The 14,618-nt window shown below is 40.8% G+C and overlaps 4 protein-coding genes across 5 annotated transcripts in view; 3 read left to right on the top strand and 1 right to left on the bottom strand.

Moving 5' to 3' along the window:
* The first annotated feature begins 984 nt into the window (after positions 1-984).
* On the top strand, positions 985-5,415 carry LOC139112155 (pancreatic lipase-related protein 2-like). The gene is made up of 8 exons (XM_070672970.1): positions 985-1,072; positions 2,572-2,712; positions 2,798-3,063; positions 3,186-3,657; positions 3,873-4,124; positions 4,264-4,378; positions 4,535-4,735; positions 4,877-5,415. The coding sequence occupies exons 1-8, from the start codon at positions 985-987 to the stop codon at positions 4,959-4,961; spliced, it is 1,620 nt and encodes a 539-aa protein (XP_070529071.1). The 3' UTR covers positions 4,962-5,415.
* A 1,818-nt stretch (positions 5,416-7,233) lies between these two features.
* LOC139112198 (N-acetyltransferase family 8 member 3-like) lies at positions 7,234-8,312 on the top strand. The gene is made up of 2 exons (XM_070673055.1): positions 7,234-7,714; positions 7,793-8,312. Exons 1-2 carry the CDS (start codon positions 7,410-7,412, stop codon positions 8,310-8,312), a joined length of 825 nt encoding a protein of 274 aa, XP_070529156.1. The 5' UTR covers positions 7,234-7,409.
* On the bottom strand, positions 8,300-10,120 carry LOC139112196 (uncharacterized). The gene is made up of 8 exons (XM_070673054.1): positions 10,101-10,120; positions 9,865-10,008; positions 9,661-9,778; positions 9,427-9,588; positions 9,097-9,330; positions 8,896-9,027; positions 8,606-8,778; positions 8,300-8,517 (listed from the first exon to the last, which is right to left on the bottom strand). Exons 1-8 carry the CDS (start codon positions 10,103-10,105, stop codon positions 8,436-8,438), a joined length of 1,050 nt encoding a protein of 349 aa, XP_070529155.1. The 5' UTR covers positions 10,106-10,120; the 3' UTR covers positions 8,300-8,435.
* A 1,595-nt stretch (positions 10,121-11,715) lies between these two features.
* Positions 11,716-14,618, top strand: part of LOC139112265 (pleckstrin homology domain-containing family G member 5) — a 116,706-nt gene continuing 113,803 nt past the window's right edge. The window contains exon 1 of one of the 2 annotated variants that reach the window (XM_070673196.1): positions 11,716-11,779. The gene's annotated coding sequence lies outside the window, so the exon portion shown is untranslated. Of the gene's footprint in view, positions 11,780-13,000; positions 13,153-14,618 lie in introns of those variants that run through there. The other variant, XM_070673195.1, reaches the window with a different exon arrangement.

The raw sequence follows: 14,618 nt of genomic DNA, 5'->3' as shown, positions 1-14,618 counted from the left end.
ATTTTATAGACACGTGTTTTAAGTTTACTTTGCTTTCTTGATTCGTAATGACGGATCGATCGCTTAATTATAATTTTATTTTACGTAGGAAAAAAAGACGCGTACGCGATTTAATCTGTTCAGTCGCTCGCCTACAGATGAGATTAATCTCGATTTGTTTTCTATTTTGTCTCGTGTATTTAAGTGTTACGCGAGAGAACGTGTCGCTTGTAGTTTATTTTAGTGAAAGCGATGTATCGGCGCACATTCAGCTTCGCGCACGCAATTTCTGTTCATACTGGAGGATGGTGTGACATAGTTGCATCACGTCAACGCACCCGCGTTATTCAGCGAAAGTGAGCCATGCGCCAATGTCGCGGAACTTAAACGCGATAATTAATAATCAATCGACGCGACGCGCGTCTAAATTTCACATTTTTAATTCGACTAATCAACAGACGCGAGGAATTAATTTACAAATAAAAAAAGGGAAACATTTTTCAAACTTGAATTATTTTCAAAACTCGGGCGTCGTCTTCTAAATTTTCTGGCATTTTTTTAGAAACGCGAAATTAACAGAATAAAAAAAAAAAAAAATAAATAACGCAAGTCGAAATTGAAAAGAACAGCGAGGGAAACTTGAAAAGGACAGCGAAATAAACGATATGAAATAACGAATCTCTGTCGCGAATTTCAAGTGAACTCAGTCTAATGTTAGAGCAGTCGTCAGGCTCTGGCAAGCGGAAAGGTAATTGCGCAAAAAGAAGGTTACTCATAGAAGGTACGCTTTCTACAGGTAGAGCTCGCCCGGCTCTGGGCGAGCCTGACGGTAGGCAAACAAAAACCGCGCTGCGTTTGATCGCGACAGAAACGCGAGGCATTTCGACGGGAAAGGAAGAGAAATAAGAGGAAGAAGACTCGGCGTAGGGCGCGAGAGAAAGCGAGGAGAAACGGGATGTAACCATCTCGACGAAGTGCACGAGGTTTCAACGATTCCGCGGCAAGATGCGGCTAGTCGAAGTTTATCGCGCTCCGTTCGCGTTGCTGATAACGACCGCTCTTATCACGTCGATCGCCGGCAAACTGCAGCCTGGTGAGTACCCTGACAAGTGCCACGGCAAACTGGTTTTGCTTTTTCGGGATAACGACGTGACAACGGATTTCGCAGAGAAAAAAATTTATGATACGAGAGTGGAACATTTAATATTTATTAAAATCGTATAATTAAAAAAATAGTGCCGTCGGTAAAATATAAATTTAACTATGAATCTCTCTATCGAGACAATTGCGTTTATTGCCTAATTTTTTTATCAACTAACGGCGGAATAATTTATAGATAATTGTTACGTAATTAATTGCTCTAGACTGCACACGCGTATACGACTCGCTAGGAATAAAATATGACAATGTTCCCGTCGAGGAATGTCATACGGAAATATGAAAAAAAATCACGGGAATCAAATACCGTAAGCAAACCGTGTGTGTGCAAAATAAATATTCGCACGTTAGAGACATCGGCGTACTTTGCACTTTAAAATCGCATTTACATACGGCACACTTTCACAGCGCAACTATTATGATAGGATTGCATATTACAATATTGTGATTGAAAATGTAAATTGTGCGAGCGCAGGCTTTAGTATCTGTCCGCGCGAAAATCGTACTGAGCCGATGCTGCGCGAATAATTTAATACTGCTCTTGGTGAAAGTGAAATGTAAGTGGGACGTTCACGCAGGAAAAAATATGGTCGTCAATAACACGCGAATTATACGCGGGATTATAATTTTTGGTTAATTGTACTGTTCGTACAATAAGCTTTAACGTTGAAATAATAGCGCATGCATAAAGAAAAAATTATTAACTCACCGGTTCGATGCGCAGCGGCGGAGTTACGGCAACAGAATTGCAGTACTGTAACATAAAAATGAGAAAAATATTATAGAGACGGTCAGAATAATTTCTATAAATTAAAAAAAAAAAATTTTACGCGTTTCTAATTTTTTTTTCTAATTAAACAATAAGAATAAAATTATATTTAAAAGATTTTTAGTAAATTAAAATTGGAAATGTAAGTTTTCTTTCTTTATTCATTTTTTAATTTAATATTTTGTTACCGAAACAATAAAATTATTTAAATAAATTACAAAGAAGTATTAATTTTGTGTAAAAGAAAAGGACTGATATTTACCTTCCCGTTGCTCCGCCGAAGCATGTTGCCCTTCCTGGGCCTCCTCCTCCTCTCAGCTGGGACGTGACGAGTCATCCTTCCGCGGAATGGAACTCGCGAGATCCGCCCGGTGATTTTAATCGCGAAAGCTAATTATATAACACTTCTCGATTTTGCAACGATTCGCACGACACTACTGGCGGCACTCCCGAAAAAAATTCGACCGACGAACCGGCTACGGTTCGTTTCATTGATATCGGCGACGAACGCGGTTGCTTCAGTTTGCTTAAACCAAAAAGATAAAGTTTTGGTTAGAATTTTTTAATGTAAAATAATTTTCTTTAACGTAAAAAAAAAATAATTTTTAGCATAAAAAGTGTTGCTTTAATTTTTTTTTATAATACGTAATATTTAAATTAAAAAGCAGTAATTAATTTTCTAAAAGTAAAATATTGTATCTCTTGTTTCTTTTTTTTTTTTGCAGTTAAATTACTCGCGGCGCGAAACCGCGCTGTGCTAAGACGAATTGCTATCGCTCGCGAGGAGAAGTCTAAAGTTTGTTACGGTAAAATATTATCTTTATTTTAAATACGAAAATAATAAGTTAACAAAAAAGATATTTGATCCAGATAAAATGTCAAATATTGCAGATCTAGTCGGCTGCTTTGCCGACCCGCCGCCGCATTTATCGATAAAACGCCCGCCCGAGCATCCTAATTTTATCCAAACCAAATTCTATCTCTATTCACGCGCGGAACGACATGAACCGAAACTCCTGGAATACGGGGACAACTTAAAATCCATCGAGCATTCCCACTTTAACGTCAGCAAACCTCTCAAAGTATTGATACATGGCTTCAAAGGCAGCGGAAGCGATGCCGGCACGATGCTTGCCATTAATTTACTTCTCGATATAGTAATTTCCAGCAATTTATTACTCTTACAATTTAATCAAAATTATTTTATTTTTATTTAAAAAAAAAATGTCAAGCCGCCGCTTTTCAAAATCTTCAAAACTTTATTCAATCCCGCGCGCAGGAAGACGCAAACATAATTATTTTGGACTGGACGAAAGGAGCGGGCACTACTTATGGTGCCGCAGTGGCAAACAGTGAGCTCGTCGGTCGACAGTTGGCCCTAATACTTTTGGACGCGGTCAACTTGGGAATCAATCCTACCGACATCCACGCGATCGGTTTCAGTCTCGGCGCGCACGTGGCCGGCTGCGCCTCGGAAGTATTGAAGACCAAGAATCTACTGTTGGGCCGCATTACAGGCCTCGACCCGGCGTCGCCCTTCTTCAGGCATCATCTGTTCAGGGAGAAATCGAGAAAACTGGACGCCACCGACGCCCGCCTCGTCGACGTCATTCACACCGACGGTTCTCCGGATTTCATGGACGGCTTTGGATTACTTAAACCGATCGGGCACATCGACTTTTTTCCTAACGGTGGCAGAGAGCAACCCGGTTGCACGGACATCAAGAACTCGGTGGTGGTCAGTCGCAAAGGTGAATTAAAAATGATCCGAGCGCGTTAAATATAAATAAAATAATGCAACTAAATTATGCGCGCTGTGTCGTTTCGTTACATTTGACGAAAGTTTTTTTTATATTTTAATTTTTAAATAATAAAATATAAATAATATTATTTAATTACAAAGCACATTTGTTCTTATTGATTAAGAAATAAGTTATCCCTTTTTTTTTTTTTCGTTCGCATTTAGAAAATGTACTGGATAAAAATATAGCATGCAGTCATATTAGAGCTCTGCTGCTCTACATAGAGAGCATCCGCTCGCAAAATGAGAAATGCAAATTTACCGCATGGCCTTGTCCTAAAGGCGGGATATCTTATGCGAAAGGAATATGCTTCCCTATGGAGTCAACAAATTGGAATCAAGAGATGGGTTACGCGGCTAATCGCGGAGCTCTGGGGATCTATTACCTGGCGACCAGAGCTGAACCACCGTTTTGCGGTATCAAAACACAAAGATAATTATACCTTTATTGAAGTAAATGTATTAAATATTGCTAGGAGAACATTACTGCCATCAACTCATTAATTAAACTTGAAAGGTATACTATTATAAAATTTAAAAAACCTTGCGATTATAGGTCAACCAGTGAGAGCATCATTAACGACGTCTGGTGACATACTAAAAACATCCGGTACATTGTTTCTCAAAATCTTCCTCGACAATTCTACTACGCTCTTTAGAATCACATGCACGTAAGTAAAAAAATTGCTTGTGCGAAAATAACGTTAAGTATTCAATCGTGATCTACGTCACATAGTAATATAAATATCATGAGCTTTAAATATTTAAAAAATTTAATTTGCATTTAAGCAAAGTGAATCACCCATTTAATATTCCGTATTTTCAAGCTTGCCCAAACCGACAAACGAACAAATGGTGTTTTATGACATCGCGGCGTTAGACTTCAACGCGCTGACAGAAAATATTACATCGATCGACGGTGTTATCTCGTATCACCGCTCTACTAAAAATACTGAGGAAGACGCGGATCCGGATGCGGACGTAATATTATTTAATAAACTGGCGATTGAAGATCGTAAGGGCAACAGGTAAAAATTCTAGTTATTATATTTAATTATTAAGAAAAAGAATTAATTTTCTATCGCGTCTCATAAGTTATATATTCGTTTCAAAGCGGAATACGATATGTGCTTATAGTAACAATTGATTAATTTTTTGTTTATTAATAGGTGGGAATATTGTACAACCAACACCGCAATAAATTCGCACGAGATGCACATAGAGTTTAAAAATGAAAGCTGCACGTATTTGTAATATACATATATCTCTGTCAATTTTATATTATCAAATAAAAGCGGTCCACGTGCGATTAAAATAAATCTCGACTTTTCTTTCCCTACAATTATTTTCTTACTTTAAATGTATGAGTTACGCAACACATTTTGCAAGTTATTTAATGAGATTGGAATAAAGTTGACTTCGTCACTCACCTGATACGATGGGCAGCAACACAGGAATATTCCGCTGTTGTCCGATGACCTTTCCTTGTTTTGGCTCTCCGGCTTCGTTGTCTCTCACGGCACTTGTTCTTGCAGCGAAGAACAGCCGCACGCGACTCCTCTGCACAGAATTTCCGCTGTTGTCCGATGACCTTCTCCTTGTTTTGGCTCTCCCTCGTTGTCTCTCACGGCACTTGTTCTTGAAGCGAGGAATAGCCGCGCCCGATTCCTTTGCACAGAATTTCCGCACTCTGATGAGGTTGAACAACGTCGATCTGTAAAATACAATTAAATAAATTCTAATTAATCCGCTGTTCAATGTACTGCGTTTCGAAAGATAATTATTACGAGCATGTAGATAATTTAATTTAATTTTTTTTTCTATGTTAAATTAATTACAGTATTTAATAAGAGAGTAAGTCGTCACCTTGGAGTTGACGCGACGTCGCTCGATGCCTCCTGAGTCTTTTCCTCTCCTTCCATTGATCCTCCAGGCTTCGATCCTCCAGGCTTCGATCCTCCAGGCTTCGATCCTCCAGGCTTCCTCTTCATCGTCGTTCCTCCGCGGAATGTGCGTATCTGAATCAAGGTCGATCGAACAATCACAACGCTCTTCAACTCTCTCGACGCATTTTTCTGCTGGAAAAGGCAATGCGAAAGGTGATTATTCCCCGGATCACGACTCGCATACGTGCACGACGCGGCTTCGGGAACGAATGTACGAGCGCAATCAAAATGGCGTCAGGGTACGCGAAGACAACTTCACTCGACTATCGCTCGACGCCAGAAACCGTAGCTCTGACGTCATGAATTGCGAACGTACCCTTCGCTTCCCCACTCGCGCCGCGAGCTCATTAAACGAATCCCGGCCGAGAATCACGATAACTGACCGAAAAATATTCACCGCGAGCAAATTTCGTCCGGGAATATAATCGTCGCTTGGCCGAGCGTTTCCCTCGCACCGAATAAATCTTCTAGAACGTACATACTTTATCACTTACTTCCGGCAACTCGCCTACACGTTACTCCAATAAAACCGAAAAAGTACACACGAACTTTGGCTACTTGAATATGCTCGCGTTACTATTAACTCGTCGGAAAATCTAATACGAAATCTGCACGCAGATACGAGCGCCGTTTCAAACCGTCGACGAGGTAAGCGAGCTCTAAAGCCTCGCTAAGTAAACTGCAGATATCTGAGTATATACCTGAGATGATACCTGCTTCAATACGCTTGATAATCGCGAGCCAATTGCGTCTGCAAGTCGATGAGATTGAGATAATTCACTTCCGAGTCGCGACAACGTTCGACGTCCTTCCGGGTCTACGTGCGGTCGAGTAATGAGATGGAAGGGGACGGCTCGAGTTGCCGGCTACGACGGAGCCCGAAGCTCGGCGGGTCCGCCCGAAGTAGCGGCGGCCGGGGCCCTTGGCCGCTGCCTGGCTCGGCCGAGGCAGCAACACGTTACGCCATCTCGACCTTGGCTAAATAACCATACCATGCTCGCTACTAATGCTACAATAACAAACAGCCGCAACACCTTAAAATATTTCCACAGCCTATGAAATACATATACATATTATTTTGTCGCTTAGAATATTTTGCTTTTCAATCCTTGTTACTGATTTTGATTGTTTTACATCTTAACTTACTTAACTTACATTAACATTACTCTTTAAATCTTTTTATAACTTTTGTTTTTTTTTTAAGAAGGAAAGAACATAAATCATATGCGAAATAATTATGTACAATAATTGTCGTCTTTCTTTCGACTTTTGGAATGTAATCTCTTTACGACTTTCCTTTTCTTTTTATAAATAAAACTTAATAATTTTTGCGTCATTGTATAAAAATGTAGAGTTGAATATTTGATCTATGATATCGTACAGCACGTGTATCTTATTTATTTTAATTATTAAAAACGTTTTTACGTACGATGAGAGAATTAATGCTAGTAATTTGTTGCAAAATCTCGCTTTTTTCATGCATATTAATATAAAATTACACACGTATAATTCATGTTCGAGTTTAATTAAAAATATTCGAATTGGAGCACACAGATGGCACTGATATGATGATTTTCTCCGTTTTCCTCTTTCTCTCTCTGAGAGTGCTCGGGCATGCTTCGTTCATAACCTTAAAAATAGCCGTAGTAACAAACAGACACGGTGCCTCCGGCATTAATAAGATGAACAAGCATGTCTGCATGGAAAAAGCGAGAAGCAGACACATATTATAACGTAGCGATTCCTTAGGTGCCTTATGACAATGAGCCATATCGTGATCGTGCGTGCCTTTAAGCTGGGCGACGAGACCAGCTGTTCGAAATTAACTAGAGATTGCGTCATGTCTTCCCTCGGTGCCACATTTTGCGGGATGCTGTTCAAGGAAATCACGTTCCAGCTCATCATCTTGCTGGCCGCGATAATGTTCATTTTCTTTGGCATGCCTCTGACCATCTGCTTGTCGGTGGTACCTGTGGTCATAGCGTTGACCTATGCCGGCACGTATGTCAGTTTTGCTGCTAAGCTAACCGAGATCGACACAGAGGTGGCTAACATTCCTAGGTAACGTATCAAAAGCTTTAGTTTAATCACAAGTTTGAAAAGATTATTTAATAATATTTTAATGTCTTTTGTTCTTAGGCTTTATATGTCAAATGCTTTCTCATGCTACTGGGTCGCCGAAGCATTTGAACCTTACCTAATGACACAGCATCCCAAGGAAGTTTATTATACAATAATGACGGAAGAACAGTTTTATCAAGCCAACGTCGATGTGTCGTTACAGGCTAAGAAGATTGTAGGAACTGTTGGCTTATGTAAAAGTTACCGGCTTGACAGGAGCGCTTGGATAAAGAGGCTGTGCGTGCATGAAGGATACCGAAGGAAAGGTATAGCATCGTGCCTGCTCAATGTCGCTGTGCAATTCGCAATCGATGCTGGATACAGTTGCGCTAACATCGTCGCTTCCGAATATACCGAAGAGGGTAGAGAACTGTGCCTTAAAAAAGGATTTGAGCTTAAGCAAATGTATCACAAGTCCATCCTAGGATCATATATAACGATATTAATGTACGAGTTAACATATCGGATCAAGCCTACTCAAGACGATTACGCGCCTAGAATGGACTTTGTAAAAGAGTTTTTAAATCAATTTCAATGATATATTTCATATAATAATACGCTTAGTGTCATCCAAATTTGTTAGATATTATAATATTTTGTTGTATATATCATAGAACTTTATAAAACATATATAAAAGTAGAAATATAAGGTATATTTTTCTCAAATATTTTTGTTCATGGCTATCTGATACGTATGAATTTCTTTACCTTCCCAATGCTGATTCTTCACTGTCGACAGAAACCTAAAAGTTATTTAATCTTGCAATTAATTTCACACAGTAAACCGGAGGTGAAAATACATTACGATACTTTTTTTTTTTTACTACTCACTTTTCTCGTATTTCTTGCAGCAGTGCTTTTTCTTTTTCCGATATTCCGTTTTGCGTTACATCTAAATTCATCTGCAACTGCTTCGTGCTTTGTATGCCAACTAAATTAGTGTCTACATCCAAGTACTGCATGGAATGCCATATCGCCAATTTGCCGAGTTCCACATCATGTTCCTATAATTTATAACGTTATTTTTTTTTAATGGACAATAAAATATGAATATCCCATTACTCGTATCACAATTGAACAATAATGCGCTTTTTAAATAAACGACCGTATTGTTAACGAACCTTACAACATTGTGCGGCATTTGCACATTGTTTCTTTGTCTCGTCGGCAGCCGGGTGCCAGTTCGGTGGACCGTTATTCGTTAAAAGACCCATACACGGTGTGGCAGCATTAATTACACCGATCTTGTGCTTCTGAAAATCGATAATTAAATCGTTAAATTAAAAATCTGGCATTAGACGATACAAAAAAAAATTACTCACTTTAAAGAATGGAATATATTCCAGTAAAGCATCGTCTATGAGAGTTAGTCTTGAGTAACTTAAAATGCAGGCTATATTTATATTACTCTTTTCAATGCATTCTTTCAACACAGATACCGGATATCCGGTTAAACCTATATATTTCGCTTTGCCCTCAGCTACATACTTCGACAGTTCTGGCAAGGTTTGCGTGATTATTACGTCTAACGAAGGTGCAAATTCAATATCATGAACCTGTAAATTTTATCACAAGCAATCAATTACTTCACCAGACTTTTACTTGTATAAAATAATTTGTAAAATGACAATCAAATAAAATATATATTTCACCTGAATAACGTCTATGTAATCTACTCCCAATAATTCCAAGCTCTTCTTAAAACTCATCCGAGTTTTCTCGACGGTGAAATCAAACATGTTGTCGTAATCCAGCTCGTATCTTCCCACTTTTGTCGCGATGTAGTAAGCTTCCCGCGGAATGCCTTTTAACGCCTACGTAAAATACGTAAAATATTAATTCGGATGCGAAAGAGAAACTGATCTTTTTCATTATTCTTATCTTACCTTACCCACTACTGTCTCGGATCGACCTTGGCCGTACCATGGTCCGGTATCGATATAATTGACGCCCCGCTTTATTGCCTGGCGTATGGCTTCGATAGCGTCCGCCTCGTCGTACGTGCTACGGTAATATAATTATGAAATATCGTGCCGTTAAATGCGTAAACGCTCGCGCGAGTAATAAAGATAAAAAATAATAAATATTACCCGTAATGACAACCGAGCGGGCCGCAACCAAAAGACAATTTGCTGACGAGCATCCCGGTCTTCCCGAGCTCTTTGTACTCCATAGCTTTTACAGCTTCGGGATCGTGAAAGCCCTCAACGTAGGTGGGAGGAAACATTTTTGATCTGAGGGAAGAAAATGAATAAAATTAATGTACAGGCGAAATTATTTGAGGATAACTTCGGCCGGTTGTCCGAACTCGACTGTTGTATCGTACGTCATACGTGGCCGGTCAGCCGGTGACTTATATAACGCATTATCTCGCGACGTGTTGCCATCTCGCAATCAAAGTTAGCTCGATAGAACGTAATGCAATACCAATCACTGGTATTACAGATTAAACAAAAACTTGTCGCGCGTAAAACTCGGCTTTGTCGACAAATTTACATGAAAACTTGCTTCTCTATTTTTCTCATTTTGCAAATTTACATAGAAATTAACTAAGAATTAGAATGCATGAACAAAACGTTGTTTACTCTCGAGCCGAATATTCATCGTAATATTATTTTTTTTTTTTACATGTATATAAATCTAAATTTTGATATGTTTTTTTTAAATAATTTCCCTCGCCGTGTGCGCGCGAAAAAATATTTTTATAACACTAGATTAATTACTATCTTAACATTTAAGAAGATTTATTTAATTTAGAACGTACAAACGCAGTCTTCTGGCTTTCTTCGAGCTTGTATCCGCGAGTTTATTACCTGTCGCATTTTGAAAGGATCCGCGCGTTGAAAATAACGCCTTGTGGCGCCTTGTGGCCCCCTTGTGGCGCCTCGCGACGTCTCGCGACCAACTTCGAGAAGAAAAGTTCGCGCGCGCGAATCGCCAGTCGTTCTCTTCTCGCGTCGAGCTTCGCGTTTCTTTTAACCTCGTTAGTTTCATCGCGGGAATACTCTGTAATTTCGGTGCGGCCCAGCTTCGAAGTTACGCACTGGGCTTTGTTCGATTGCCGGCGCAAATAATATAATGAAATTAAGTATCTGGGCGGCGGGAAGTGGGAGGCTGGCGGCCCGCAATCATCGAAGATCGGTGACTAAAGTCGACGCCATTAGCGTAGCCATTACCCGGCTTTGTTCGACGAAGCTACTAAACGCATCGAAAATTTCGTGAAGGAATCGCGGTACCCTATTTCTCGTAAGTATGACTTTTTATCGTTTCTACGAGTCGAAAGTCGATCGCCTGAATTCGGATGGAATCAAAGCACGGATGGATGCTAGCTGGTGGAAAGAACAGGCCCGAGCGCGACGACCGGCTTCGGTCGTTTCTTTCTAACAAGTTCAAGCCGTCTTTCTCGCACTCGAGACGGCGTCGTCAAGTGAGTACCGTCGCGAGAATATCGTCGTTTCTCCCCCATCTGAGGGGCACGGGGGTGTTCGGTGGACATATGTTTTTTCGATCGCTCGTTATCTCGCTAGAAATCAGTCCCGACAATGTCGGGAAAGTCCTCGCGAACGTTAGTCGGTCGTTCGGAAGAAACGGATCGAGGCTCTCGACATTTTGTTTCAGAAGGAAGAAGAAGCAGCCACTCGGGCTTGCAACCGACGTCGATCCCCCTTGCCCCCCTCCTCCTCCCCCCTCACTTTGGTTACGGCGTGAAACGAAAGAACGTCGACGTATATTTTTCTGTTCTATTGTTGCCGTTCGCAACGGAAGCGGGATCTCGCGAGTATCGTAGAACTTCGCATATATCACCCTAATTTTTATTAACTTTGCAGATAAACGAAAGATATTGAAGGATGAATTTACGGCGAAGGTGTTATGAATCTACTGATAAAACAAGCACAGGATATCTTAGTTTGTGCTTATTACGGCAACTTGGAGAACTTTGTTTGAACTTATCTTTTACCTGCTGTTGCCCTACTAGTGGAAGTCAAAAATGTCGTCTCCGAAACGGTGAGTTTTTTTTTTTACATGTATATAAATCTAAATTTTGATATTTTTTTTTTAATAATTTTCCTCGCCGTGTGCGCGCGAGGGAATATTTTTATAACGCTAGATTTATTACTATTTTAACATTTGAGAAAATTTATCTAATTTAGAACGTACAAACGCAGTCTTCTGGTCTTCTTTGAGCTTGTATCCGCGAGTTTATTACCTGTTGCGTTTTGAAAGGACCCGCGCGTTAAAAATAATGCCTTGACGCGCCTTGTGGCGCCTCGCGACGTCTCGCGATCAACTTCGAGAAGAAAAGTTCGCGCGCGCGAATCGCCAGTCGTTCTCTTCTCGCGTCGCGCTTCACATTTCTTCTAACCTCGTTAGTTTCATTGCGGGAATACTCTATAATTTCGGTGCGGCCCAGCTTCGAAGCTACGCACTGGGCTTTGTTCGCTTGCCGGCGCAAATAATATAATGAAATTAAGTATCTGGGCGGCGAGAGGCGGGACGCTGGCGGCCCGCAATCATCGAAGATCGGTGACTAAAGTCGACGCCATTACCCGGCTTTGTTCGACGAAGCTACTAAATGCCGCGAAAATTTCGTGAAGGCATCGCAGTACCCTGTTTCTCGTAAGTATGACTTTTTATCGTTTTTACGAGCCGAAAGTCGATCGCCTGATGAGAATTCGGATGGAATCAAAGCACGGATGGGTGCTAGCTGGTGGAAAGAACAGGCCCGAGCGCGACGACCGGCTTCGGTCGTTTCTTTCTAACAAGTTCAAGCCGTCTTTCTCGCACTCGAGACGGCGTCGTCAAGTGAGTACCGTCGCGAGAATATCGTCGTTTCTCCCCCATCTGAGGGGCACGGGGGTGTTCGGTGGACATATGTTTTTTCGATCGCTCGTTATCTCGCTAGAAATCAGTCCCGACAATGCCGGGAAAGTCCTCGCGAACGTTAGTCGGTCGTTCGGAAGAAACGGATCGAGGCTCTCGACATTTTGTTTCGGAAGGAAGAAGAAGCAGCCACTCGGGCTTGCAACCGACGTTGATCCCCCTCGCCCCCCTCTTCTCCCCCCACACTTCGGTTATCGGCGTGAAACGGAAGAACGTCGGCGTATATTTTTCTGTTCTATTGTTGCCGTTCGCAACGGAAGCGGGATCTCGCGAGTATCGTAGAACTTCGCATATATCACCCTAATTTTTATTAACTTTGCAGATAAACGAAAGATATTGAAGGATGAATTTACGGCGAAGGTGTTATGAATCTACTGATAAAACAAGCACAGGATATCTTAGTTTGTGCTTATTACGGCAACTTGGAGAACTTTGTTTGAACTTATCTTTCACCTGTTGTTGCCCTGCTAGTGGAAGTAAAAAATGTCTCCGAAACGGTGAGTTTTTTTTTTTATTTTATTTATTTATTACTGTATGTATTTTATTATGTTGGCAAGCGACTGACTTTTCTGTGACTTCTTTCAGCGACAATCGCCTACGACAATCGACGATCGGGCTCGGGTCCTTACGCGGATGTTCATCGGTGCTATTCGTTTTGAAAATCGCTTTCCGAAACGGCGGTATCTAACAAAAAAGCCGCGCGCGTATCTCGTGGCACCCACAAACGCATCGGCGCGATTCAGAGACTGTCGGCAACTCGGCGGTCGACTCGCTACATAATATCGATTTTTGAACGTCCGCATAAGGACTCGAGCCCGATCGTCGCTTGTCGTAGGTGATCGTCGCTGAAAGAAGTCGCAGAAAAGTCAGTCGCAGGTATTATGAGCTGCAGCTTTTAATTTTTTTGCTCTTTTTTTTTTAATTTTTAATTGCATTCTGCAAAATTTTTGCAGAAACATTAATTGATTTTGAAACATTAATTGATTTTATTATTATGTATTTTATTATTGTATGTATTTTATTACTGTATGTATTTTATTACAGTATGTATTTTATTATGTTGGCAAGCGACTGACTTTTCTGTGACTTCTTTCAGCGACAATCGCCTACGACAATCGACGATCGGGCTCGGGTCCTTACGTGGATGTTCATCGGTGCTATCCGTTTTGAAAATCGCTTTCCGAAACGGCGGTATCTAACAAAAAAGCTGCGCGCGTATCTCGTGGCACCCACAAACGCATCGGCGCGATTCAGAGACTGTCGGCAACTCGGCGGTCGACTCGCTACATAATATCGATTTTTGAACGTCCGCATAAGGACTCGAGCCCGATCGTTGCTTGTCGTAGGTGATCGTCGCTGAAAGAAGTCGCAGGTATTATGAGCTGCAGCTCTTAATTTTTTGCTTTTTTTTTTTTAATTTTTAATTGCATTCTGCAAAATTTTTGCAGAAACATTAGTTGATTTTGAAATATTAATTGATTTTATTATTATGTATTTTACTATTGTATTTTATTACTGTATGTATCGGGAGGGTAAACTTAAAAATATTTTCTGTTGCGGGTTCTGGCGGTTTTACCGCCTTCACATAATATATTTCGAATGAATCTTGTATCTTTACCTTAACTTCATGCGACAGATCAGGGTTAACATAATTTTTTTGCTTTATTACACCGGAATCATTTTCGGAGATATCAATATTCGTTGCAATTGTAACATTTTTGCTGCACAAATTCTTCCGGTTTCCGTTGTTCCTTGGCTGGAGGATCACTTTTTCTTACGGCCGTGTGTGCGCTCGACGCGTCGCTTCCCTCGGCGGAAAGACGTTAGCAAAAGCCGTCGTTGTCTTCTCCATCAAATCATACTGCTGTATTCTCGCTTGCGTGCGTAACTTTATTCGGGATGCCCTCGACGATGTAACTGATTAGCTTTCTTCCGACGACACACTGAGAAAAAAAATTATTTA

This window comes from Cardiocondyla obscurior, linkage group LG27 (genome assembly GCF_019399895.1).
Source record: "Cardiocondyla obscurior isolate alpha-2009 linkage group LG27, Cobs3.1, whole genome shotgun sequence".
NCBI lineage: Eukaryota > Metazoa > Arthropoda > Insecta > Hymenoptera > Formicidae > Cardiocondyla > Cardiocondyla obscurior.
The sequence above is the reverse complement of the archived record's forward strand: the minus strand, read 5'-3'. Positions and strand labels throughout refer to the sequence as shown.